The sequence below is a fragment of the Cervus canadensis genome, chromosome 10, assembly GCF_019320065.1.
Source record: "Cervus canadensis isolate Bull #8, Minnesota chromosome 10, ASM1932006v1, whole genome shotgun sequence".
Taxonomy (NCBI): Eukaryota; Metazoa; Chordata; class Mammalia; order Artiodactyla; family Cervidae; genus Cervus; species Cervus canadensis.
In genome coordinates this window covers 56443675-56469935 of record NC_057395.1, presented here as the reverse complement: position 1 = coordinate 56469935, position 26261 = coordinate 56443675, and the positions used below count along the sequence as shown (strand labels likewise).

General features: G+C 51.1%; 3 protein-coding genes across 10 annotated transcripts in view; 2 read left to right on the top strand and 1 right to left on the bottom strand.

Annotated features, from left to right (window-relative positions):
- The window catches only part of LOC122448613, a 29776-nt gene extending 18294 nt beyond the window's left edge, over positions 1-11482 (bottom strand). For 2 of the 7 annotated variants that reach the window (XR_006271689.1, XR_006271690.1), the window contains exons 1-2: positions 10848-11482; positions 9096-9280 (exon numbers count right to left, since the gene is read on the bottom strand). Coding sequence is in view for 4 of the 7 variants with exons in the window: in XM_043480053.1 (XP_043335988.1) it covers positions 1365-2222 (858 nt within the window). In the remaining 3 variants the exon portion in view is untranslated. Of the gene's footprint in view, positions 1-1342; positions 9281-10847 lie in introns of those variants that run through there. The other 5 variants (XM_043480058.1, XM_043480054.1, XM_043480053.1 and 2 more) reach the window with 5 other exon arrangements.
- Positions 225-26261, top strand: part of LOC122448614 (neuroendocrine secretory protein 55) — a 59760-nt gene continuing 33723 nt past the window's right edge. For both annotated transcript variants that reach the window (XM_043480060.1, XM_043480059.1), the window contains exon 1: positions 225-1349. In XM_043480060.1, coding sequence (XP_043335995.1) covers positions 582-1307 — 726 coding nt within the window. In that variant the 5' untranslated portion in view covers positions 225-581 and the 3' untranslated portion in view covers positions 1308-1349. The remainder of the gene's footprint in view (positions 1350-26261) is intronic.
- LOC122448611 (guanine nucleotide-binding protein G(s) subunit alpha isoforms XLas-like) lies at positions 13382-16841 on the top strand. Its single transcript, XM_043480047.1, has 2 exons — positions 13382-15562; positions 15827-16841. The coding sequence occupies exons 1-2, from the start codon at positions 13609-13611 to the stop codon at positions 15910-15912; spliced, it is 2040 nt and encodes a 679-aa protein (XP_043335982.1). The 5' UTR covers positions 13382-13608; the 3' UTR covers positions 15913-16841.

Genomic DNA, 26261 nt, shown 5'->3' with positions numbered 1-26261 from the left:
CTTGCTCCATGGCACCCGCCTGGTCCCCCAGCCGCTCGAGACGTCCAAAACCTTTCAAACAAGGTTCCCTCCTGCCACCTGCCGGTCCACTAGGGTCTGAGCCTCGGCTCCGCGCCACCGCGCAGCGCGCGAGGAGCCGCCCCCGCCTCCCTACTGCACATGCCCGGCAGAAGTCCGGGCGCGCAACTTTGCAGAACCTCTCAGCCCCGTCTGTCTTCGCCTCAGTCTCCTCTTTCCTCTCCCAGGCGAGAGGACCAGCGGAGGCACCTCTCCGGAGTCTTAGGCTGCAGAGTCTAAGACTTAGAGAGAGGGGCCCCAGAGGAGACGGACTTTGCCACTCTTTTTTCCCATCCCTTCTTTCTGCCCAGAGAGGCAAGCAGAGGCGCGGAGCTTTAGAAAGTTGAGTGGTCAGGAAGGTAGGTGCTTCCCTTTTTCCCCTCGAGTCGAGGTGGGGCTGGGACCACTGGACCCAGCTTCTTCCCTCGCAAGGAGCACCTTTTTCGGCTCTAGCGGCTGATGCGCTTCGGAGCTGCTCTCTGCAGAGCCAGAGGGTGGGTCGGATTCGCCGAGTGTGCGTGAGGATGGATCGTAGATCCCGACTTCAGCCAGGGCGCCGAGCTCGCCACAATTACAACGATCTGTGCCCACCCATAGGCCGCCGGGCAGCCACCGCGCTCCTCTGGCTCTCCTGCTCCATCGCGCTCCTCCGCGCCCTTGCCACCTCCAGCACCCGCGCCCAGCAGCGCGCGGCTGCCCAGCGCCGGAGCTTCCTAAACGCCCACCACCGCACTCCCGCCCAGGTATTTCCCGAGCCCCCTGAATCTGACCACGAGGACATAGACCTCGAGCCCTCCCTCCCCGAGTGCCCAGAGTACCAGGAAGAAGAGTTCGACTACGAATCCGAGACCGAGTCCGAGTCTGAAATCGAGTCCGAGACCGAATTCGAGACCGAGTCTGACACCGCCCCCACCACTGAGCCGGAGACCGAGCCCGAGGACGAGCCGGGCCCCGTGGTGCCCAGGCGCCCCACCTTCCACCAATCTCTCACCGAGCGCCTCAGCGCCCTGAGGCTGCGGAGCCCCGACGCCTCCCCGGCTCGTGCGCCGCCCAGCACTCAAGAGTCTGAGAGCCCCCGACAAGGGGAGGAGCCCGAGGACAAGGATCCGAGGGACCCCGAAGAGTCTGAGGAGCCAAAGGAGGAGGAGAAGCAGCAGCAGCGCCGCTGCAAGCCGAAGAAGCCCACCCGCCGCGACCCATCCCCGGAGTCCCCTTCCAAAAGGGGGCCCATCCCCATCCGGCGTCACTAATGGAAGACGCGCCCCAGATTCTCCTTGTGTTCTTTGACCCAGGTTAGTTGCCCACCGCTAAACTGGGGAGTCTGGGGTCGGTGCAGGACCGGCGGGAGGAAAGCAGGGAGGAGAGGGGCAGGTTAGAGGGAAAGCGGGAAGAGAGCGGGTTCGGTGAGCCAGCCTGGGAGGGCCAAGGGCACAGGGTCCAACTGGGAAGGGCTCCCCAGATCTCCCCCAGGGCGCCCAGGTGGCCAAACGCTTGTTGGACAGTGGGGCGTCTTTGCGCCCCTCTGGAAACAGCCAGAGGTCTCCAAGTTGGTGTCCAGGACGCGCGACTGAATCCCGGGCGCACCCCAGGTTCCAAGCTGCACAACCAGAAGGCACGGGTAAGTCACTTATTTTACGTGCTTTTTTCCCTCCTAAGGAACTAGTCTCAAGCCAGTTGGCCTTGGCGGGTGCCAAAAACGTGGTTCGGAAGTGCTCGCGCCAACTTTCGGAAAGCTGAGCCGCCGCGCTGTAGCGACACTGTTGCAATGTGCGAAAAGTAACCAGGCTGGGATTGGGTGAGAACTCCGGAGACTTGCCCGCTCCCAGAAAGTCTCGCGCGCGCGCGGCCCTTAAGGCACTTGGAGCCTGGAGCCCAGGACCCGTCGCTGCCAATTTGGAGCCGCGGGACCTCGGCACCAGTGCCCCTCGCGGCTGTGCGCCAGTCCTGGCCGCCACTGCCCGTCCCCGGGCGCTCGCGGGGCCAGAGACCGCTGCAAAGAGCGTGCGCACCTGCCTGCGCGCCTCGTAGCCGACCTCCCCGAGCCAGCCGGCGGTTCCCCACGAATCACCTGTGCTTGGAGGGCAGGCAGAGGAGGTACGGGAGTTTCGGGAGGTGCCCGACGGACTACCAGGGTTGGGGGCGCAGACGTGGTCGTGTCGCGGCATCGCCAACCTTTTGGTGCAGCTGGTCTGATGGTGACGCTGGGTACATCTTGGCTGGAGAGGTCCCGGGCTTTTTGCGCAGCTGCCTGGGGATGTTAGATAGTAGCTAAAAGGTCAGCGAGGTGGTCGCGAGCGAAAAGGTAAAGCGGAACAAGAAACAGGCTGGAGACGGAGTCGCGCCTATCATCAGGGAACCCCACAACGCACCCCCAAAGAGCGCATAGCCAAAGAGCGCATTCCGACAGAGCGCAGCACCCGCCGAGCTGGGGAAAGGTGTAGGAGCCGCCGCAAATCCCCGGGCGATTAGTTGAGAGAAGGAAGGGGCCTGAGGCTCCGGCAGCCTCGGGGAGGGGAGGGCAGGCGGCGCGCACCGGCCATTTTTGGCTCGGATGGGGCTAAGTTTGGAATCTGTAACCTGAAGGCAAAGCTGGAGCACAGAAACAGCCGCAATCCGGTAACGCATCTTCGGTGCGTAAAGTGTGCCTCTCTCGCCAATCCTGGGGGGAAAGACTGGTTAGTGAAAATGTATTTACAAAACCTCCCCCGATTTGGAAACTGATCTTTTCTTGTTGCGCGGGCGTCTCGTTTGGTGCCGGTTTGAGCTATTCTGATGAGAAGGATTTGGGGGGAAAGTGAGTAGCTTGGAGACTTGAAAAGGCGGGTCGGGTTCTTAGACTCCTAAAATAAGGTTTCGGTCTATATTCAGAACATATTTTAAGGGGTCTTCCTTCCAGGTCTCCGCCCGGGGGAAGGCATCGCGCCGCACCAAAACAGCTCTGGTGGGCTGCGGCGCTGACTAATGGCTCTTGGATGCTGTTCTGGTCTTAACTAGTAAATAGCGGCGAGGGGGCTACCCTGGGCAGCGGGGGAAGTGTCCAGAAGTCTGGAGGCTGCCAAGGACTTGGAGGCGGGTCCCGCGTGCCCTGTCTTTGGCTTGAAAGCGTTAAACTGCCTAAGTGAAATGGGGCTCCCCAAAGCTGACATTTCTACTTAGTGTAAAAACGGCGGCGCAGTGTTCCTATCCGAAGCATTGAAAGTGCTGGCTTTTTCTCTGGTGATGTCTTGGCAGCCTGAGCTCACCCAGTAAAAGGTCTCTGGTGAATAGGCGACTGCGGTCAGGATGCCGTGGCTTTTCAGTGTGGGGGCTGCCCTCCCAGGTTGGAGAGTCTAGGGGGACTGTTTTCCTGCAGAGCTGGGTTTTGCATTAGAGAAACTAGCATGTTGCTTTAGCATATACAAGTTGAAAAAAAAGTCCTCAGTGCAACGCCCACACCTGTCACCCCAGTCTCGGGCTGTTTTTTAAACAGAAGCCTGTGCGGGAGAGGGTGGCTTTCTTAATTGTAGGCATTATGCCAGGTTAGCTGGGGGGCGGAGGCAGGGTCCCCCCTTCCAGGAACGCACCTCTTTCAGACACTCCTCCATGAACTACCTGATTGAGAAAACCTGTTACCCTCCCCCACTCAGTTCCCTTCCCCCACCCCCTCCCTCCTTCCATCCTGATTCCAGGGTGGAAGAGTCATTAGGAACAATCGGAACACCTGAGGAACTTACCAAAGCCCTGTGATGAGGACCCCCACCCCACGGAGAGGGGCTTTTGCTATACACACAATTTAAAAAGCCCTCTTTCTACCTAAGGCACTGGTGTTTAGCTGCCTTTCTCTCCTAGAAGCGTTTCTGGCAAGTTCTCCAAGCATTCCCCACTCTCTAGTCTCCCAACTAGCCCTTTGTCTTGCCCTGCTGCATCGAGGCATTAGCATTTGAATGGCCTTATTTGCCCTTGCAATTTAGGAAATTGGCTCCCCAAAAGCAGCCCTTAGAGTTGACCACAGGGGTGAATTACCAGCCAGTTACACGGTTTCCATTGGAGAGGAAAAGAGGAAGAGGAGGGGAAAACTAGTCAAATAAAGCTGGTTAAATGGTCTTCTCCAATATTCAGGATTTTTTCTTTTGCTACATTAATCATTTGCTTAATAAAAATGTGCTTTTTCTTGGACAAAAGCGTTCTTTTAGCTGAACTTGAGTTGGGAAATTATGCATCAGTGTTCAAATACTGTGTGGTGTCAACAATCTGATGTAGGTTTACTTCTAAGGTTTGGCAAACAAAACATTTCAGAATTCGGGAATTGGGAATTTTAAAATTTGGAATTGTTTTAAGATAATGTCTGTTTAACGCACTAGAAACTTTTCCCCTGGAACTGCTATCACCCCTTTACTCTTTAGCCTCAGTTTTAGCAGCTGTGATAGAAGGTTTAATGAGGAAGAAAGCTGAAACTTCAGTGTTGTTAAGAAATAAGTTTTTAAAAAAATGCATAGATTTTACTCAGTTTTTCTATATTATCACTGCGCTTCATGTAAAGGGAGGCTACAGAGAGGAAACTGAGCAAAAATCTTGGTGGCTAGGAAAGTATGTCTCTTAACAGAAAGGTGACCAATTACAAACAAATCATTAGAATCAAATCAAGCTTCCAGAGTGATGTCATATGCCAACTCAAGGACTGCCCTTCCCTTAAAAATTGTCCAGCAAAGAGGCAATGAGATTCTCAAATTACATCTATAATCCCGTTTCAGAATGAGGGCTGGAATCCCTCATCCTGTTCTTCGGGTTTGCCATTAATGACGCTGTTTTCTAAATTCTGATGCCCCAGAGCTGGACAGCTGGGTCAAAGACCTCAGGCTCATCACCCAGCCCTGCCTGGGGTCAGGCCCAGCGGTGTCTGCCTCAGTTTCTTCATGTGGAACATGAGGGAGGTGAAGAGCAGGTCCTAGCATCCCTTTCTGCTCCCAGTACCTACAGAGTTGCCCAGAGTTGCCCAATTTGACTCAGATCAATGATTTTAATGTTAAAAGAGCCTCCCCCGCCAAAAAAAAAAAAAAAGAAAGAAAGGTTGATAAAATAAAAACACCAGTTGTGAAGAAATCTTTCTGTTTTGTGTTTGTCTAATTTGATTTTCTCAAATCTGGTTTTGCGTTGGGGGCAAAAATGGTGTAGAAGCAAGTCAAAAAAAAAATTCATACACAGGATTTAGAGAACTGAGGCAGACAGGTTAGGGAATTCCTAACCCCACCACAACCTCTTACTAACAAGGATGGGGGGTGAACGGCCTTCTGAAGAGCAGCTGTTACACTTAAGAGTTACTGTTTGTTTTAGGTGTGCTGTTTTCTCATCTGCCCTCCTTCATCACAGGGTCAGAAGATAGGCTCTTCAGGGTGGGGGCAGGCAGCCTGGAGATGCCCGCCGTTTGGGGAGAGAGCAGACAAATGCTCCCACCGTCAAACTGACCTCAAGTGCTGAGTATATGTTCTAGTAACACTTACAAGTGCCCTGATGAGGACTGACCCGAAAAACTGGCTCAGAGGCTGCAGCTAGTTAGGATAAACCAGTTTTCTTTCAACCTTTTCCCCCCTTCATTATCGCTTCCTCCCAGGAGCTTTTTCAGATATTTCTTTCTGAATTAGTCCTGACTCATGAAATGTGAATACCACAGATTCAGAGACACACCGTGTATCTGCCTCTCTACTGTGGGCTCTCGGAATAGCTAAGGTTTTTTTGCACTCCCCCCCAAACCAATCTTACCTCTCTTGCAAATGCATGAGATTTTTTTTTTTTTAAGTGTTTAAGAAAAACTAATGTGTGTCAAGTTAAGTGATTTAACATCCCATTTTTGTTCTGTATTTTAACCTTTGGGGGGCTACATATTACAAGGCTATATATAAGATGAATTTTACTGATGTTTGTTTTCTTTAAATCTTGTGTTTTTCCCCCCAAGATCCCCGATACTGGTGCTAGTGAATTCACATGGCAGAGAAGCCCGAGTAAGCAGCCTAGTGACTTAGTTCTCCCAAGGCCAAGAGTGTGCAGTGCGGGGCCACTGTCACCTGTTGACAACACTCAGCCAGTAAAGGCAGGACATCTGAGAGGAGCTGGCACTGCGGCACCCCCACCTCCCCATTCCAGGGCATGCAGTGCTGTAATTCAGTGGGGGATTTGAGGACTACAAAAGGAAAGTGTGGGGGAAATCACAGGAAAAAGGAAAGATGGAGGGAGATGAGACACCTGAGAAGAAAGGAGGCTAAGGTTTGGAGATGGGGGGTCACAAAACCTGTGTTAGGGCTGGAAAGAACAGGCTGAAGCAAGAGATTTGGGGAGGAAAAGGTTTAGAGGCGCCTCCATGGCAGTCTTCAACATCAGTTTAGTATCAGGAAGAGCATTTTTCACAGATGAGGGTGACAGTGGATTAGTCACCCTACAGTCACTGTCCCCCTGAGAGTCTCTTACAGGCCTGGCCCAGAAATTTCAATTTCATAGGTGCAGTCGAGCTGTCATATATATATACCTCAATTGCTTCAATCAAATGGGAAGATTTACAACCTAGGAAACCTTGCTTTATATGGTTTAAATCCTAAGTCCTAGATTCTGGTTCAGGGAGAGTCCCCAAATCTCAAACTTGAGGGGTATGAGGATCACAGAGTCCAAGACTGCCCCCACCCACCCCCACGCTGAAGAAGACAAATTTTTCCTCCCCCAGGCGAGAGCCGGCTTCTGAGTGCCCTGGCTTATGTTGCTGTCTCAATTAGATTTCATTAGGAGACTTTGCTCTGGGTAATTGAGATTGTGCACAAAGGTGAAATATACCATTCCCCTTACAAAGTCAAGGGGAATAAGTCATGCAGCCAAGAAGCCCCTGGGGGCCTGGAATTTCCACCAAGAATTACCGAAATTTCAAATAGAGCTTCCACTAAAGCCAAATTTCTCTTCTGGGATTTCCTCCCACCATCTCTGCCCCCAACTTTTGCCCCCTCTTAGTCCTCTTCCCAGGGTGGTGGTGTTCCTCTAATCTGGAATAGCCACTTCCTCCCCTGGAATTCTCAGCTGCACCATCAGCCAGCCTAGAGGAGGAATCCACAGCTCCGTCCAGGTGGCTGTAGAGAATGTCTGGACCCACCCTACAAGTGCAAGGTGGTCAGGTGCCAGCCTCGTGTCTGGCTGCAGAATGGGGTGGCCATTCCAAGATGAGGGCCACCAAGGACACCTAGTGAGCTGAACGAAGGGACTAGCTGAACGAAGAGGTCTGGATTCTTGGTGGGAACCCTTGGCCCCTGGGGCTTTTTAATCTGAGATCAAGTCTTTTCACATCTATGGCTGCCACTGTCTGTAATGTCAGCTCTGTACCTGCTCCTAAGCCTCATCCATTGGAGGCATTTTCCCTGCACTTGGCATTTGCTGAAATAGCCTGGTCACGCAGACCCTTCTGCAGACAGCAGTAGGCTGCTGCTGCCTCCACCGGCTGAGGCTGGCAGAGGAGATGCTGGGAGGTAAAAGGATGGGCGCAGTGAGTCCTAATTGAACAGTAATTAATTGAACAGCATCAAAGTCTTATTGCTACTCACTCAGCACTCAGAAAACATTTGTCACTGGGAGGCTGAGAAACGTAATCGTCGCCTGAATTCTCTTCCCTTTGTCCTCTCATTTCTGCTTTTGCCTTTTCCTCACAACTGGTGAAAAGATTCTCCTTTTCCTCACCTGACAGTAACCCACTGCCAGCTAATGACACATGGGGGCTGCAGAGAAGGCTCTGCAAACTGCCCCCCTGCCAACCATCCCCCCACCTTCCGGGAGGAAATGCAACCACCAGGGGAAAAGCGATCGTTTTTTGTCCTAGTTTGTGCTCTCTTCTCTTTTGCCTACCTCCCCTCCCTCTCAAGGGACCCTCTTCCACTTTGCTTTCTCTTTATTGGATACAGGGATGAACTAAAACAGAAAGCTGATAGGCAGCTACTTACAGTCTGGATAGGCCATGTGCCTTTAGCAATGAGTAAGAACCTCCAGACGTAAGTACACTGACAGTCGTTCACTGATTATGACGTGTGCTGCCATGGAGGCGTCAATAGAGCAGAAGACGGAGTTGGGGCGGGGGGTGGGGGGGTTGGCAGGGAGTCATGTGGGGCCGCCAAGGAAGGGGGCCACGTCCCTGCAGGTAACACTGGTGCTGTTTAGAGTCAACAGTGAAAAAATACTGTCTTTCCATTTGGGGTTATTTCTTTACAAAAAGCCAGCTGATCACTCCCTGTGGCACCTGGCCTGTCAGGTCTGAACACACTGACTTCCTTAGAAGTGCAATGTTTAACTGAAACATGCGTAGTATTTCCCATCCTTTCTCAATGCATGAAGTGTAGAAACCCTGTTCTTTTTAAGTAGTTGAGGATACACAATTTTCAAGAAACCTCCACCTGGCTTCTGACAGCCCAGCCTTTTCTCCTCTCAGAGTACCATTTCACTGCAGACCCTAGGACAAGCCCTGCTGGGTGGGCACCAAACCCCAGCCTGCAGCTTCACCCCAGCTCAGTCTTTCTTCAGGCACCCTGCCTAGTCTCTGCCTTCCTCTTCTGGGTCACATGAACCCATTAACTAATGTTCCTTCCCACTTCGTGCTCATTTCTAGAAAATATTTACCTCTTCCCTGATAGAAATCCATCCAGAATTGGAAATCGATGCCTAAGGTAATACTTTGCGATTATAAATCATAATGGCAGATCTTAAAAACTGGGCCCCCTTGGAGAAGGAAATGGCAACCCACTCCAGTATTCTTGCCTGGAAAAATCCATGGACAGAGGAGTCAGGCGGGCTGAAGTCCATGGGATTACATGGCTGAGCATGTGTGCACGAGGGTGGAGGGAGATGGGCTGGTAGCAATAAACTGGTAGAACTAAAAAAAAAACAAAAAAAAAAACTGGGCCCTCTGGCCACCTCCATCCAGGTCAAGGCCACGTTTCTGTCTTGGCCAACAAGATCACCAGCCCTGAATGGGCTCGCCCGACAGTCCCACCAATCAGAGTGGCCCCCAGTTAGCCCCCCAGCTGATCACCCCCAGCTCTTACCATACTGGTTTCTTGGGCCCCTGTGGCAAGGCTCCCCAGCTGCCTTTCAGGTTAGCCACCTCTTCCAACATCTGGCTACCCTTCTGCCAGTCTCTCAAGTCCCACTTCTGATTTGTGGTGAAGCTTCAGCTCTGATCCCCACTCATCCAAGAGATTTGGGGTTTTCAGATCCTGGTAGCCAGTCACTACAGTGAAATAAACAAAGAGAGGACAAAAGGGGGGACACTGGAGTTAAATGCCGCAATCTCTTCTTCCTGATCCTCATTTATCTTTAAATTAAGGCAACTGCTACTTGAGTCTGAGGGTCCTTTCTCAGCCCATGGCAGGGGGGCGGTTTTGCCTCCCAGAGGAGGCTTGGCAACATTTAGAGACATTTTTAGTTGCTACAACAAAGGGGATGCTGCTGGTATCTAGTGGGTTGAGGCCAGGGATGCTCCTAGATGTCCTCCAGCGCCCAGGCCAGTCCCCACAGCACAGAGCTCCCTGGCCCCAGAAGGTAACCAGCACAGAGGCAGAGAAACGACCATCTAGATGAGCGATGCGAACCAATTCTTAAATTCTTCCCTCTGCCGTGCTCCCACGCGGGAGCCCTTCCTAGGCCCACCACTCTTTCCTGTAATGTCCCCCCCTTTTTCTCTCCAGTGCTCCAAGTGTTTGAGAGCCTATCATCAAATTTATTTCTCCCCTTGAAGATTTTATCTGATCGAGTGATTTCATATCCTAATAAGGATTACTGTCACTTTGAACTTGGGGTCTTGTCTTGACTTTGGTCCTGTCCTCCTAAATAACAGGCTGAAAGAAATCTCCACCCAGACTGTACCTCCTTCCCCCCTCTGTCAGGTCCAAAACCAGACTGGCTAGGCACCATGCCAGCTTTTCTCCAGGTCCTCCCTGACTTCTCCATCCTAGGTGCCAGACTTGGGCTCCCCTGCCCCTTGCATGTTGCACCAGGGAGTTTCTGGAGGGTCCTCTGGGATCCCTCTGAGTCCCTCCCTCCAGCCTTCTTGCTTCCTTCACTGTGCCTGTTTCTCTCTTCCTAAAAGGTCAGGACCAGCCAGGTCCTCCTCTGTTCTCTTCATCAGGGCCATCCTCCACACTGCCTCAATCCTGCCCTAAAACTAGGCTCAAATCCTCACTTGCAGGATTTTTTTTAAAAAGTTCAATATCTGTTCCATTTCCTACCAAAGAAGCCTCCAAACTGCTTGCCCTGCTATTCCATGGCATCCTCAGAGAAACACTATCCAGTATTCCCTGCCTTTCTCTCCCACTGCTCCCCCCAGGCCCAGCCGTGTCACCTGATCTCTTTACCCAGCCATGTGCCATGTTTCTTACTATTCGATCTTTGTTCGTGGTAGGCCGACATCTCCCATCCCCCCACTTTTGCTCACAGCCTAGACATCCATCCCTCCGTGGAGGCCCATCTGTAACTCCATTTTCTCCAACAAGGTCCCCCACCCTGCCCCAGTTGAGGGGTCTTTTCTTTAATTTTTATGTTGCTTAGCCTCTAGGAGGGAGGATGCTGTCGGCCCGATCTTCATCCCATCGGTGCGTGTGCTCTCCTGGCAAATAATCCAGGTGCTAGACGCTCCTGGGGATGTAGAACAGACTCTCTGCACCCATTCCTTGTTGAATGGTGCTGTGGAAAAGAGCCTCGGTGACGTGGGCTGCGCGCGAGGCCTGGCGAGTGTAAACCGTCCCTTTAGGGGCCCCATCGCGGCCTCCTTGAGGCTCCAAACCGCGACGCCTACTGACCTTCCACTTCGGCAGGGCTCAGCATCCCCGCGACCTCAACTCCTTATCCATCTGGGGCTGATCCTCTGCATCGGGGCAGTGAGCCCCCTCTCTCCTCAGGGTCTTGGCCCTCTACCTGCAGGCCCTTTCGCCTCCTCCTCACCTCGCCCTGGCAGCGGATCCCTCTTAGGGGTTTACCCACCGCCATCAGTGAGAACGAGGGCTGCTCCCTGAGAGATCCCACCTCCCCTTTCAGCTTCGGTGACCTGGGGCGTCAGAAAGTGACCCCACAGTGCCAGCCGGCCTCGTGGCGGCCCAGGCCTGACCGCCATACGCCCGCCCACCAAGCGCTCCAAACCACCCCAGCGGCACAACCTCTTAGGGCGTTCCAACGCGGCGCCCCCTATTGGACCTCCCACTCATATCCGGTTTCCGGTCTGGCGCCCCCCGTTCATTCGCTAGGCAGCCTTGATTGGCGTGACCCCAGCCCAATGGCTGACCCAGCGCTGGGGTCGGAGGGGAGTGAGTTGACTGTTGCGACCCAGTTGGCACATTCCGTGGATGCCCAAGAGGTTGAGCCGTTACGCGTGGGGGTAGTTGTCCAAAGTTTGAACCAAAGTTCGGTGTTGGTACTTGGAAGTGTGTTGACCCGAAGAGCTGAGATGATACGCCCTTGGGGGGGCTCCAAACGTTACCCGGGGTCCGACTTTGTCCGTTTTCCTCGGCGCAGCTCATCCGCATGAGTGGTGGTTTACGGGGGTAGTGATGCGCAGTGGCTCTGACCCCCTCGCTCTAAGAGGGATGTGTTAGGTTTAACGAGGTGGGAGTGTGTGTGCGTACGTGGTTCGCCTGCCTGCGGCTCGTAGATACAGCGATCCAGGCGATGCGATCTAAGTGATGCGCCCCACTTGCCGCAGCCCACCTTGCACGTACCCAGCCATCCGTCCCCACGCCCTAAGGCCAAGTGATCACCTCCTTCTTGCCCAGCTACCTTCCACCTAAAAGTGGCTTATGGGTCCATGTCACCCACTGGCGAGACAGATACGATGCCTGAGTCCCGGGTCTTACGTGATCCACACGCAGCAAATTTTTCCTGGGGCTCAAATCTCTACGCAACCCCCCAAATCTTGATCTGTGTGCAATCACATGTCAAGCCCACCCAGGTGGTGTTGGCACTTATCCCTGCGAGCTCTGAGCCCACCACGCGCTACAGCGATTGCGATGGGAGCTCAAGCCGGGCGACTGCCGGTTTTGTGGCCGGACTCAGTGCCGCCTCAGCGGGCTCAGGCATTGGAAAAGTAAAGCAGCTGCTCTGGGGGACCCGTAGCGAGACGAGAAGAACTTGAAGGGGGCTGGAGAGGGGCTAGAGGAGCTGACTGACCAACCCCGCGGCCGGTGCCCAAAGCGGGCAACAGCGCACCGCGGTCGCAGATGCCCGCACGGCACGGTGTGTATCTTTGGGATTCGGTGCGCACGGGGTTTTTCCGTCTCCGAGACCACCTTAAACCGGCCATAAATCTCAACTGAAATTCCATTTAGCCCTTTCCCAGAACAGCAGGAACTCGGGCTTTCAGTCTGTGGGGTCCCTGTGTGCGTCCCGCAACCCCCAGTTCCGTGCCGCGGCAGCTACCGCTTGGAGGGTCTTGGTAGTAGATACCCAAGACCCTCTTGCCTCCCTTGTATTTGTCGTCGTCCCCATGAACGGGGAAGAACCCTGCCTGCGTCACCCTGGGCCACTGCAGAGACCCCAGAATGTGGTGGGGATGGGGGACACTGATGTGCTTTATAGGAGCCAGCCTCGGCAACCCGCAAACAAAAGCCGCAGGAGCGATGTAAAGTACCCCCAACACATTTTAAAAACAAATTGCGTGCTCACACTCCTCAGCCCCTTTCCCCTCACCACCTGTCTGCTCCGCCGGTGGGCTCACGACCACCTGTCGCATCCCCGCGCGCTCCTGCACCCCCTTCGCACGCGCCCGAAGCCTTGCTCTCCAGACTCGGGACTTAGGATCTGAGGCTGCTCAGGGCTGGGGGCTGCGGCTCAGGGGTTCAGGGGTAATTTGGGGTTACGAAACACTCCTGCAGTCCCCCCTCCCCCCGAGGAGAGTCTGTTGGGTCTGGGAGGGAGGGGTTCAGCTCCTGCGCTCCCGCAGCCCGGGGCCCACGTCTTGCGTCACGTGTCCTGCAACGCAGAAGAGCGCTCTCTCTGACCAGGGGAGAAGAGAGGAGAAACACTCCAAATCAGTCAGGGAGAGGACTGGAAGGAGCCAAAACATCCCTGCGAGGCCTGCGCGCATCAGCCCCCTTACCCAAAGTCTGGGGCTCCCGGAGCCTGGCGCCGGCTCCCGGAGCCATCTCTACACTGGACCTGCGTCCTCTGGTGGCAGAAAAAGAGCACTACGAGCGATTTTCGGACCGAATCGGCGCGCTCCTCTGATCCAAGCAGGCGGGGCTGGCCTGGGACTGAGCAAAAGAGAGAGGAGGGGACAAGTAAGGCCAAAGGGAGGGGAGGGGGCCAGGGGCAGCCTGAGGGCATAAAAAGTGACCAGAAAGGAGCCAAGACTCAACAAGCAAAAGTAGACTTGTTTTTGCCATGGTCTGGGGTTCGAGGCCTTGAACCCTTGAACCCCTAGACCTCACTAGGGTTGGAAAGTGAGGTAGGAGAACTTTCCAGCTGGTACTTTGATTTATTTTTTTTGAAAATAATTTTTTTCACCCTAGTTCGGTTGGGTGCTCCGTCTCACGGGGCCCCAAGTTTATTTTAAGAAGCCGCCACCGTGTTATGGGCGTGCGCAACTGCCTCGACGGCAATAATATGTCAGGACAACGCAATAACCCCCTTGAACTCGGGGAACAGCCCGAGCAACCACCTTTGGAGGCCCCAGGGGCAGCTGCCCCCGGTGCTGGGCCTGGCCCAGCCGAAGAGATGGAGACCCCACCGCCTCACAGCGAGCCCATCCCCATCGAGACTGAAGGCGAAGCCTGTGGACCCCCAGAGATCTCCAGACCCAACTTCCAGGACCTCAGCCAGGCCATCAAGGAAGCCGGGGCCCATGGAGGGTACAGCCCACCTCCCGAGGAAGCCATGCCCTTCGAGGTCGAGCAGGCCAGCTTGGGAAGCTTCTGGCCTACCCTGGAGCATCCTGGAGACACCACTGGGACCAGTGCAGGCCTTGAGGCCTTCAGCCCACCGGTCATGGAGCCCGGAGCCTCCCATGAGGCCATTCCAAGCCTGGGAAGCTACAGCCCTCCACCAGAAGAAGCTATGCCTTTTGAGTTTGAGCAGCCTGACCAGGGAGACAACCAACCTCCCTTGCAGGTCTCAGACCTTGCTCCAGGAGGCCCAGGTTCGGTGGTCTTCAGGGCTCCTCCCGAGGAGCCCAGAGCCATCAGACCTGCAAACGCAGGCATCAGAGGAGGATGCAGCCCTCCCCACGAGGAGGATCTGCCATTCGAGTTTGATGGAGCAGCCTTGGGGGACGACAGCCCACCCCCTGGGCTCCCCCGAGCTATCCCACAGATCGACGGCGGTGGGGGCAGCCAGATCACGACAGTCGCGGTCTCGAGTGCGATCCTCCTCGCTCCCGCCGCGAACGAGCCCCCCCTCTGGGTCCCCGGCATCATCGGCAGCCCATCTCGAGAGGCTGTCAGACCTCCTCCACACTTCGCGGGAGACAGCCCCCCGATGGAGGTCTCCAGACCCCCGCGCGAGGTTGGCAGCGCCCCCGTTGGGGTCGATGACGCTCCCGGCGACATGGACAGCCCCCCAGTCGCGCTTGACGATCTGCGCATCGAGGTCTCCAGAGCGCCCGTTGAGAGAGAGCAAGCAGAGGGAGAGAGACCCCCAGCTGAGGGAGAAGCAGCCGAGATGGAGGGAGGCTCAGCCACCACTGCCGCGGAGGGAGGCAAGGTCCCCGATCCCGGGGACGGAGCCCCTGCCGCCGCCACCGAGGCAGCACTGGCCGCTCCAGCCGCCGAGGCAGCCTCGGCTGCTCCAGACCCCCCAGCCGCTGGAGCAGCCCCTGCCGCTCCTGCCGCCCCAGCCGCCCCAGCCGCTCCTGCCGCCCCAGCCGCTTCTGTCGCTGGGGCAGCCCCGGCCGCTCTTGTCACCAGGGGAGCCCCTGTTGGCCGAGCGGCTCCTGTCCCCCGGGCAGCCACTGTCCCCCGGGCAGCCACTGTCCCCCGGGCAGCCTCCGTTCCCCGGGCCATTCCTATCACCTGGGCAAACCCCGCCTCGGGAGCCCGACCCGAGATCAGTTTCCTTAGACCCCCAAGCCCAGAGATCCAGGCTGCCGATCCGCCTGTTCCGCAGCCTCCGCGCGCATCTGCCTGGCGGGGCAGGTCAGAGCCCAGCTGCTGTTACCTCTACAACGACCAGATATCGGTCAGCAGCGACAGCGGAGACGAATCCGACGATGGGACCTTCGGATGCCGCCGCTGGTTTTCGTCCAAGCGAAACCGCCGCCGCCGAAAGCCCCGGCGCAACTTGCTCCACAACTTCCTCGTCCGGGTCTTCGGAGGCTGCGTCTTTGGATCCGAGAGCCCCCAGTTCAGAGGCTCCTTCAGCCCCAAGGTCAAGAAGGTTGCCTTGGCGGAGAAGCGCAGACAAGACCGCAAGGAAAACGCGGGGAAGCGTGGCCAGAAGTGGTCCGAGAAGAGACACAGCCAGCTCACCAACAAGCAACTCCAGAACAAGAAGATGGACAACTCGCATACGCACCGCATGCTGTTTCTAGGTAATGCGGCGGACTTTGCCCGTGGGGAGCAGGGCCACCCAGGAACCCCGGGAGCGGGTGGCAGGGCTGCCCGATGGGCCTCCGGGCCTGGCGGCGGGAGGGGGGTGTCTCGGCCGAGGCGGGAAGAACCTGCCAGAAAGTTCCAGCATGGGGCCCTAACTTTGCCCTGGGAGCGGGAGGGATCTTGGGTGGGCTTGGGTGGGGAAGTATGTGCCCTTTGGGGGATAAACATGGCGCGATACAACACTTGAGGGTCGTTTCCAGCTGGACAAACCAGCGCCAGCGATCGTAAGACCACGTCGCCGAGTCGTGGGGTGGGGGACGGCAAGAAAGGCGGGGGCTTCAGGTGAGCCAGGAACTGCGGGGCGGGGGGGTGGGGTGGGAGGGCGCTCGGGGGTCGCTCATGCTAGCTGGCTGGGGCCGTTGGTGGGTTGGGGGTTGATGGAGAACGTGCGTCCCTGCCTCGCCCGGCACGGCTTTCCCTTGTCGGACAGCTTGTTGTGGGTGTGCATCGGTGTCCACATTGTGTCCGCCTGTGCATGGTATCCTCAAGTGTTCTCCAACCCCCATCCCTGACACCCCCCATATTACCCGCCGACTGTGTAGTGGGGAATGGGCTGTCTTGTGTTTTGAGCCATTGCGCGGGCAAAAACTTTCCGTGTACACACACTCCGGCGGTACCTGTGTGCTGGCGCTGGCGCTCTGCAGCGGGCGGCGCGAAACTGGCGGCGCGAAAAGCCTGAGAAAGTAGCGGGAGATGCCCGGGGGGATATGGGGCCGCTAGCTGAGCTGGGGGCGGGGGCCGCCTCCGGGCGGCCTCCATAACCTATTTTCTGTCTGTCTTTCTCTCTTTTTTCCCCTTTGCGCTAAGCGTTTCCTCACTTCTTATTCGTTCGCCAAACCCTCCCGCCTTTACGGTTGAAAAACCAGACACGCAGGTATCTGGGGCGTCCGGGACTGTGCGCAAAAATTTGGTATTCTGCACACATTCGGCTTACCTGGTGGGGGATGAAGGGAGGAGGGGCAAAAAAGTCGTACTTAACCTTCTGCAGGCGAGTTCGGATCCCGAACCACACCGGGGCTGGTTCCAGGGGCTGGGCGTGGCTATGTTTAAAAACTATGAAATCATTTTTTTTTTAATCTAGGGAAGAGCCTGAGGTAAGCCAATCCTTTACCCTTTTTCCGGATACAGTAGGAGGGGCTTGGTTCTAAGAGAGGGGTTATGCGTTGGGAGTGGAATGCCCATCTTGTGTTTGAAATGCAATTCAAATAAAACTTTTTAAAAAATGCTTCCAGTGTATTTTAAGTGTATGGATAAAATGTGAAAAAACTGTGAGACATGTAAATGTTTACATGTGAATTTTTTTCAAGCAGCTTTAGCTGGGGGCAGAGAGGCTCAAAGGTAAGACCCTCTGCATATGGGCTTGGGATACAAAAACATTGAAAGATCTGTTAATAATCCCATTGGGAGGATACCGTTGATGGCCCTGGCCTCCCCCCCCCTCCTCCCCTCACCTATGCCACCTTCAGGGGTCCCTCCCCTTTCCAACAGCCTATTCCTCCCCCCAACAACAAGACCCTCTGCCGCATCTCCCCAGTCCTTCCCTGGCCCCACCCAGGCCCCCTCCCTCCTGCACCCTCCCCTAGATTTTCCTTACCTCAAATCTGGGTCTTGATTCCTGTGCCACAGTTAATCAGAGCAGCAAATTAGCAAAGATCTGAATGTGTGGCTTAAAGGAAGATTTCAAAAGTGAAACTCCACAATCCTAATTTCTTTTTTTTTTTTTTGCTTATTCTCTAAGCCCTCTCGAGGAATTTCAAGATTACAATTTTTCAGGCTGTGCTACATTTGTGAAATATTTTGTAATGTGCCATATAACTGTGTGCTATTGTGATGTGTGCTTTTCACGAGTCACAGTTTTAAATGTGATGGTCATTTTATTCGTGCCCACCTAGGGAAATAAGGACAGCATCATTGCCCTCAAAAACATCCAGGAGGGAGGTAGTTTTACACTTCAGATGCCCCAACTGCACTAAAGGCCCAGAGCCTCAAATGACAATGAGTTCTTCTCCTGCGGACACCTGATTTTGCCACAACAGCTCCATTTCAACATTCCAAACATACCACTGGGTGGCACACCTGTGATGGGGCAGACAGGTGAGCCAAGGTACAGTGTGCATCTGACACCTAATTGGCAGTGTCCTTCACATGCTGCAGCCTCAGTTGCCTTATTTGTAAAAATCTTGCAAGCAGATCTTTACTAAATTCTCCTTTGCTCCATGCCCAGAATCCCCTATTCTAGGGCTTTAGGGTGGGGAGCACCATCCACTTAAATCAAGACTGGAGGCTTTTGCCATAGGTTATACAAACATCTACCCTGCAGCAAACAGTCCATGTCTGGGGCTGAGCCTTAAGAACATTACAAGTTTCCCTTGCTTACCCTTGTTTTGATGCAGGGGGGAAAATTCACCTTATAAAGAAGATTAGCTGGGGTCACCCTGCATCACCCTGGTCCTGCACCCAGGTCAAGCACCTTTGCATGCAGTGTAGTCCAGTGAGCCTTGGGCCCTGTCTTTCAGGAAAACCTGAATTCAAAAAGCCAGGTTGCCTGCTGTGTCAGTGTGGCTCGTTGAGCCAGGCTGCAATCTGATAAGATTTCGTTTTTGTTTTTGTTTTGTTTTTTACCAAAGTGACAAGAGAGGTACCCCACTAGATCTGAATGACTGATTGGGGAGGGGGAAAGAAGGCAGGGTGAAGACCCATGTACATCTAGGACAAACATTTTCACTAACATTTAAATCCTAACACATAAAACAAGACAGCCATACATGCCCACCCCTGAAAATGCAGACCAAATGACCATCTTTTGATAATTTGTGACATACAGATTCAACTGTTGCTTTAACAACACTTGTGCATTTCTGTGTATATACCTTCTCCATTTTTATTGCCCAAACAGCTTAACCACATCACAGAGAATCTTAAAAAGATAGATGAATAGTTAGATCATCGATAACATGACTGAAGTTCTATAATAGCTTAAAAAAGTGAAGCCCATTTCTTACTCAAAACTATCCAATGATAGATTTATTTCCATGTTTCTGTTGCCTTTCTGAGTAATTTCAGTGGCTTAAACATGTATTTTGGAAACCTAATTTGGGTGATTCCCTCATTTTCCTTTAAGAATTGAAGGGACTGCTAGGTTAGAATTTCTTAGTAGCTGCTACATTTATTAAAATTGTGCAGGAAAATGCTATATATAATAATGACTATTCTGCCATGACACTTTATTTATACAGTGCATCTCAATTAATTGTAAGATCATTTATGCCACCAAGTACAACAGTGAGGGCTTCATCTCATCCTGCTACAGTACCCCTTTCCTTTTTTCTTTTTCAATTCAGCCCTTTTTTCCTTTTTTCAAAATGCTTCCACTGAGTCATTTGCTGCAGTGGGAAAGTCATGGCTTATCAAGCCAAAAATCTCTTCCTTGCCTTTTAAAATCCAATTTCCTACAGATTTTCCTTCAAATAAAACTGTTTTTCCATATAGCTATGTTAATTTTTATCATTTGCCTACATTACAAATACCATGGAAAACTGGTATTAAGCAAAAAAAATAAATAAGGTTTGTCACTTTTTTGTTTATTCCTCCCACCTCCTTACCTTCCCCACCCCCAGCTTGAAAGGAACAGCCTCACTGCCTTCAGAGTTATTAGTAACCTGTAATAGTAATGATTACACATAATGATAGCACATTCTTACTGTATTTTTAAAAGCCTTTAATCCAGTCACATTTGTCCTTTGCAACAGCCTTGGGCAATAAAAATGTGATGGGACCCCATTTCACAGGCAAATAAACCAAAAGCCTAGTGATTAAATGTCAGGTACTTTTGCTCAACTCTGCAAGGTAAGTGAGGGAGTCATAAGTTTCTAATTCCCTGCTTGTCCCCAAAATGCGGTGATAGGCTATAAGGCATCATTTTGTAAGTGTGCTGTGTGTTCCCTAATCCCTTGTCAGATGACAGGTGTCCGACAGTCTTCTGCTTCCTGAATTATAGCCAGAACCAGACAGATCCCTGCTTATAAATGTCCACTGTGTGTCCGTGAAACGTGAGCCTCCCCATTTCTGGAATACCTGTCACTGTTCTGGTGGTATTTTGTTTCCACATTTGTTGTAACCCATCTGCCAACACCACAGCCTTAGTTTGTTTGTTGGACTTCTTTTTTTAAAAGCAGGTTTTCCTTAAAGTCTTTTAAAAATCCCCCAGAAGTATTCGTTAGTGAGGTCTAAAGTTTTTCTCTTTACTCAGGTTTCTACTAAAAAAAAAACACACACCAAAAAATACACCATCATCATCATTTAAAAATAGTTGCTTTTATACCTAGACCCCTCCATTTTTAGTGTTCCAGTGTAATAGACTTGTTTAGAATCTCCTGGCCTGGATCTAATGACCCTATTAAAATAACTCTTGCTCAATATTCTTCATAGTGATTATTTTTTAAAAAGTATTCCTTCCTTTTAGTCAGGGTTAATTCCTTCTTAGTGAGAGTCAGTGCATAATCTTAGAAATCAACTTTGAATTTTATGGAGGAAGGTTGATATAAAGCAAAAAAGAAAAAAAATCTTTTTTTTTTTTTTTTTTAGAAATCTTTTTTAGAGAAGGTAGCCTAATTGACTAGATTTTAAATTCTTCATATCAACCATGCATCTTTTTAGAGTCAATTTCCCTACCATATGAAACGTACCTCTCACCCCCAGCAGAACTGTGACCCTCCAAATCCCTCCCCATGAAGTGATTTTGGGGAGACGAATAGATTGCAAAGGCAATCTGTTCTCTACACTTCTTGGGTTCTTTAACCTGTGTCAGAGGTGGGGTTCATCCCAGCTCACCTTGTGCCTCTTGGCGTTCCTAATGGAATGTGAAATTAACATGCCCATTGTCCATTTCAAAATCTGATTCCACTGAAAGTGTAGGGATTTTCAAAATAGAAAGGGCAGGGCCAATTGATGTGACAGAGTCCCCACTAACAATGAAAAAAGTTAGTTGAGGAGGAAACTGCTAGCACGGGTCAGCCTAATTAACACTCTCCAGCCCTCGTGGCCCCCCAGGAAGAGGGACTCGGACTCTGACCCTGTTAACACCAACCTCAACAGGTTTCATTGAATTACACTGAAAGGGTCTTTGTTCCATCAGATTCCTGTTCTGGCCCTTGGTCACACGGGGCATAAGGTGGTGAAAGTCGGGCCGGGGTCTCTCTCTTTGGGATTCCTCTAAAGGGTCAACTAGTCCAAGTGGTCTTTATAAAACTGAGGAAGGCTAACGGGAAGCCCCAGATACAAACTGACTGTTGGCATAGGCCAAGGAGCCTCTGAAAAGGGAGGGGAGGGGTGTTTCCAGAAGAATCAGAGAAGGATGTGTCCTTTTCCTTCATTGTCTAAAATGGGCATCAGATACTAAAAACTGAGAGGAGCCTTTAACTAAGGGTTTGGCACGTATTAAGTGTCCAATAAATGGCAGCCATTATTTTTAGGAGTCTACTTGTCTTCCTGGATTTTTCTCTCCTTGGTCCAAGTGAGGGTTTTTATTTGCTTGTTTGTTTCCTATTTTCTTGGCATGTGGGATCTTAGTTCCCCTACCAGGGATCGAATCCACACCCCTTGCATTGGCAACCCAGAGTCTTAACCACTGAACCACCAGGGAAGTCACTGGTTGTTTTCTTTGTTTACAGTATTCCCTGTGAGACTTACAAATTCTAAAAATCCTAGGCACCCATCCTGTCTTTCCATCTCAACATTTCCGAATACACTCTTTATACAGGTTTTATAAACAAGAGTCAACCCAAGCAGTAGACCGACACATTGCCACATTTATGATGGTGTGGAGTCACTGGTAGGTGAGTGACAAGATGAGGTGGGAGCTTGTTTTTCACCTGTCCTGAAAAAGCGTTACCTACCCCCCTCTCGGATCCCTCGCTGCCCGCCCCCCCACCCGCCACCTCCTCCTCTTTATTAGCCCTTATCTATAAATCAAATCAATACTGTGGTTGAGCCCGGGGTCCTGAGCACTGATTGCTCTGTGCTTATTACACACACCAAAAAAAAAAAGATTGTCTCTAGTTTTCCTTCCGACAGCCAGATGGAGAAGAAGGCCAGCCACTGGGAATGGAAGATGAGAAGACCCTCCAAGAATGAGGTAGGGAACAACACATTTGACTTTTCCTGGTTGTTGATGACATGCTCAGTTGAGACATGAGACGCTCTGGTCTCTGACAGACAGCAAACCCTTGAGAGGTGCAGCCCCCTCCAATCAGAATTCCTGGAGTAGTTTCACCCAGGCAGCAACTGGGGGCTGTAACAGAGGACAGTAGGTGATTGATCTCTGACAGAGCAGTGAATGTTGAGGGAGCATGTGCTGCCATCCTGCCTTAGAGGAAGAATGCGCTGCAGGGTAATTTGTTAAACCTCAGGAGAATTCTCAAGCCTTTTGACTCGTGGAGTTCTGCCCACAGAACTTGAACATGAGATGTTACTGAACGTTTCTTAATGATTCAAATTGGGGCGAGGAGGGAGGTATAAAGGCATAAATTGTTATCGGATTCCAAATTTATTATGAGTCAGTCAATGTTTCTGAAGTTGTCACACACACTCGGTGTGTAGGACAGAATGAGTACCTTAAACTTCCCTTAATGAGTTGATAATGGGAAGGGAAATCTTGTACCCACTTTTGAAGGCGTGGCACAGACAAGCTTTCCCAACCTCCATATCAGCACACAGAGCCAGTTCTTCCAAGGGAAAAAGAACTCGATTTATCCAGCTCTCACCTCCCTCCTTCGATCAAAAGACCAGAGCACCTCACTTCTCTTTCCTCTCTGAGCTGTTTTGCCTTGCCGCAAACTGCTAATTTGCAAATGACTGTGATGAGATATATATTTTTACAGGGAACCTCCATTCAGGTAAGGTTATAGCTGTGGGGGTTTTTAAAAGAAACAGTAATTCCTGTGATGAGGCACACAGACTAAAAGCAGACACTGTAATGTAGTCCACGGCCAAGAAAGGCTGCTTGCCAGGGCTCTGCTGAAGGGTACAGGAAGCAGGTCCTGCGTCTGAGCAAGTCTGCGTCCAGGCCCCACTGACCTGGGGGACCACGGGCCTGGGCCTCAGTCCCTTTAGCCATACAAGTAGCTAACTGGTCCATCTGAAAAAGAAAACAAACCACCCTGTTGAAATAGGCCGTGTCACTTATGAGGTACACGGCTACTGAAATTGCTGGGGCACATGGACACTCCCTTTTAAATAGATGCTGCTTGTTTATCTGTGGTTCCTTAAGGAAGCTCCTAAGTTTTTTTGGCCTTTGTAGTTTCTGAAGTTATAGAAAGTGTCGGTGTTAATTCTCAATCACTGTTCTCTGGAGAGGTCCAGGAGGCCCACAGTCTACTTCATTAACTTATTCATAAAATCATATATGTCATTCAGGGGTCCTTCCACCCACTGCCCACCCCTAAGTATGAATTATTTTTTTACTGACTGAATCTAAAAGGGCCAAGAGATGGTGAGAGTGAGTTGATATTTCAGGTGACCACTAGATGGTGAGGCGGTACAGGCAAAAGAAAGGTGTCACATCTGTACTGACAGTGAGAGGAGAAGGGGAGAGCCAGCCAAGACAGAGGAGGGTCCCTCTCCCCTGCAGCCCTACTCCAGGACCAAGCCCAGGTTTTGGTCAAAACCCCTATGGTTGGTAAGGCCCTGGAGCTTTGGTCAAACCTAGTCTCTTATTCTTAAACTGTGACTTCTCCCTGCTGTCTCTCTGCTGGGATTTTAGCATTCTCAGGGGGCTTCGTATAACAGAGGGTTCCTCCATAGGCAGACCACTGACATGTTGCCATGGAGACCAACCTGTGCAATGTAGGATGTGTGGGAGCATCTCTAACCTCTGCCTACTGGATGCCAGTAACACACACATACACACAATACACATACACAAAAATACACATACGTGTACACACACACAATACACATGCACACATACACATACAGACACACAAATGTACACACATACACACAAACATATACATAACATGCATATACACATACACACAAACACATATACACAAACGTGCACACATACAAACATGTACACATACACTTGCATACATATACACAAAACACAAATATACACACACAATATACATGCACACAAGTGTACACAGATACACACAAACATACATACATGCATACACACATATACACAAACATGCACACATACATACATATACACTTTTACAGACACAAACACACATACACAGACACATACATGCACACACACACACCCCACCCACCACCACCACCACATACACACAGTTTGACAACTAGAACTGCCTCCAGTCATTGCCAAGTGTCCCCTGGAAGGAGGGGAGCAGAAATCACCCCCAGCTGAGAGCCACTGCCCTCACAGCAACATCAAATCCTAGGAAAGGCCAGGCTCATACAGATCATAACCTGACCACCTTAAAAAGAAAACTATTATCATCAGAGAAAAAGTTGCTAACTTCAGTTACTAGTAACCACTCAGAAATGTTAATTCCAGCCTTGGTGATCCTACATTCTTGGGTAGAACTGATTTCCAAAATCTCTGAGAAGAAGGTGACCTCCAGAGTTTCACTAGATGACCCTAAATGGAAGAGAAAAGGAAATTATTCCAGGGAAGGAAATAATGAATTGGTCTAAGATTGCTGATTACACAATCTTAGTAATTACTAATCAATAGTAGATCAGGGCGTAAATAGGTTTTAACCCTTCAGTGATCTCTTCTACCACTTAGGGGTTCTTTAGGGGCTTCTGTCTGAAGCAGGCAGGGGAGGGGATTCTCCCTATCTGATGTGCATAAATTGGTTCACTCTGCATCAGAGAGGAGTATGGTCAGGATAGTAAGGACTGGCACTCAGATGGCTGCTGGTCACACAACAGCTCTAGGTGGCTGGCGCCCCACCTGTGTGTGTCCCACAAAAAAACACACAAACGGAGCCTGTGATTGGTAATGTGTGCATTGCAACCATAGGGTGCAGACCCTGCTAGCTGGGTCATTGTAGTCCTAGCCCCATGGGGAACCAGCCCACTGCATGGGGGTGACCCCTAACTGTTAGGACTTGAGATTTCAAGACAGGAAGTTGTAGGGGTGGTAGGGGACAATGGAAGAAATGCCTCTGAATGACTGTTACTGATGAAGGTAAAATAAGATCTTTTAGAAATAAGACATACTTGTGCCAACAGAAGTGAGAACCCAAGGACGTTTCCTGTTCAAGAGTTGCACTTGGTTTTTGGTAAGATGGTGGATGCACCCACCCGTCCATACCCCCAGTGCTAGGGCAGATTCTATAACCAATATCTTGGAATAGTCATAACAGGACTAAGTAATTTTTAAAATTTTTTACAGATTATTTTTTTACTCAAGTATAGTTGAGTAAGTCATTTTATTTTTAAATAGTGGTCTAGCACCTCCCAGCTTGCACCTAACCGCCCAAGTAACCCTTACAGAAGGAGACTTTTTGCTTCTTTATTATATTTTGAGCCTAAAACACTTAGATGTTTGCCCCCTTCTGGTCTTCCAATACAGCTATTACAGATTTATTTGAGATTTATTATTTTTTAAGAATTTTTTTTTTCATTTTCCTTAGCAAACTTGGAATTTGGGGCCCTTAAGTTAATTGCAAAGTCTAGAAGGAAAAAGAAAAAGCCTCCTCTCCATTCTACACACCTATGAGAACTTAGATTTTTGCTTTTACTATTAAGATTACTTTAGGATAAAGGGTGAAAACTGGTTGGTAGTTTAATAAATTACCTACTGGGCATTTTTTTTTTTTTTAATAGGTTCCAAGTTTAGTTAAGCAAAGTGCCCTCTAACTAAGATCTGCTTATTGCAGAATCCTCGAAACTACCCAAGGCATGGTTTTTTTTTTTTCTGAATGTTGATTTTGACTTTTTGCCTGGGACCAAGTGCAACATCTTTCCAAGGAAATGCTTAGAAGGCTCCGGGCAGAACCCAAAACAAATGCCAGACGTTAGGGGAAAAATTTTTAAAGTTGGATTGTCATAAAACTAATAGCTGTTTATAATTCCACAGTTAGGTGATTTCATTTCTTCCTTTTTAGCTGCTAAAAGGGAAGCACAGTAAGATCATTTTGTTTTGCAAACAAATGGCTGGTTTTAAGATGGACACTTGACAGAGGGTTCTCTTTTCCAGCTGGAGGGTTTCCTGATTTCAGAGGGCTCTCGGGATCTTTATCCTTGGGAGGTTTGGTCCGGGGTGGACTTGTGATGTTCATCCTTTGCCATGCTCCCAAGTTACCCGGATTGTGGAGGGGGGTGGGCAGAGAAGGCCTGGCTTCTCTGGAGGGTCCCAGGATCATGGAAAGAGTGCACTGGGTGAACATGAGCAGGCTCTCATTTCCAGAACCTTGGTTGATTCCACTGCTCTATTCAAGGATTCCATGAATTTTCCAAGTGATAGCCAGGAAAGGCTGAAACTTGATTCTTAAGGTACCGACAAGGCTTCTTGTCCTGAAGACTCGGCCATGGTCAAGGGGGATGCTTAAACTTGGTGGGCGGTCCTAGAGAGCCAGGAGGTGTGGCTCTCAGTGTTTAGCTTTATGCAGAAAGAGGTAAAGACCCAAGGGACAAAGCCAAATCCCTTGTAGACGT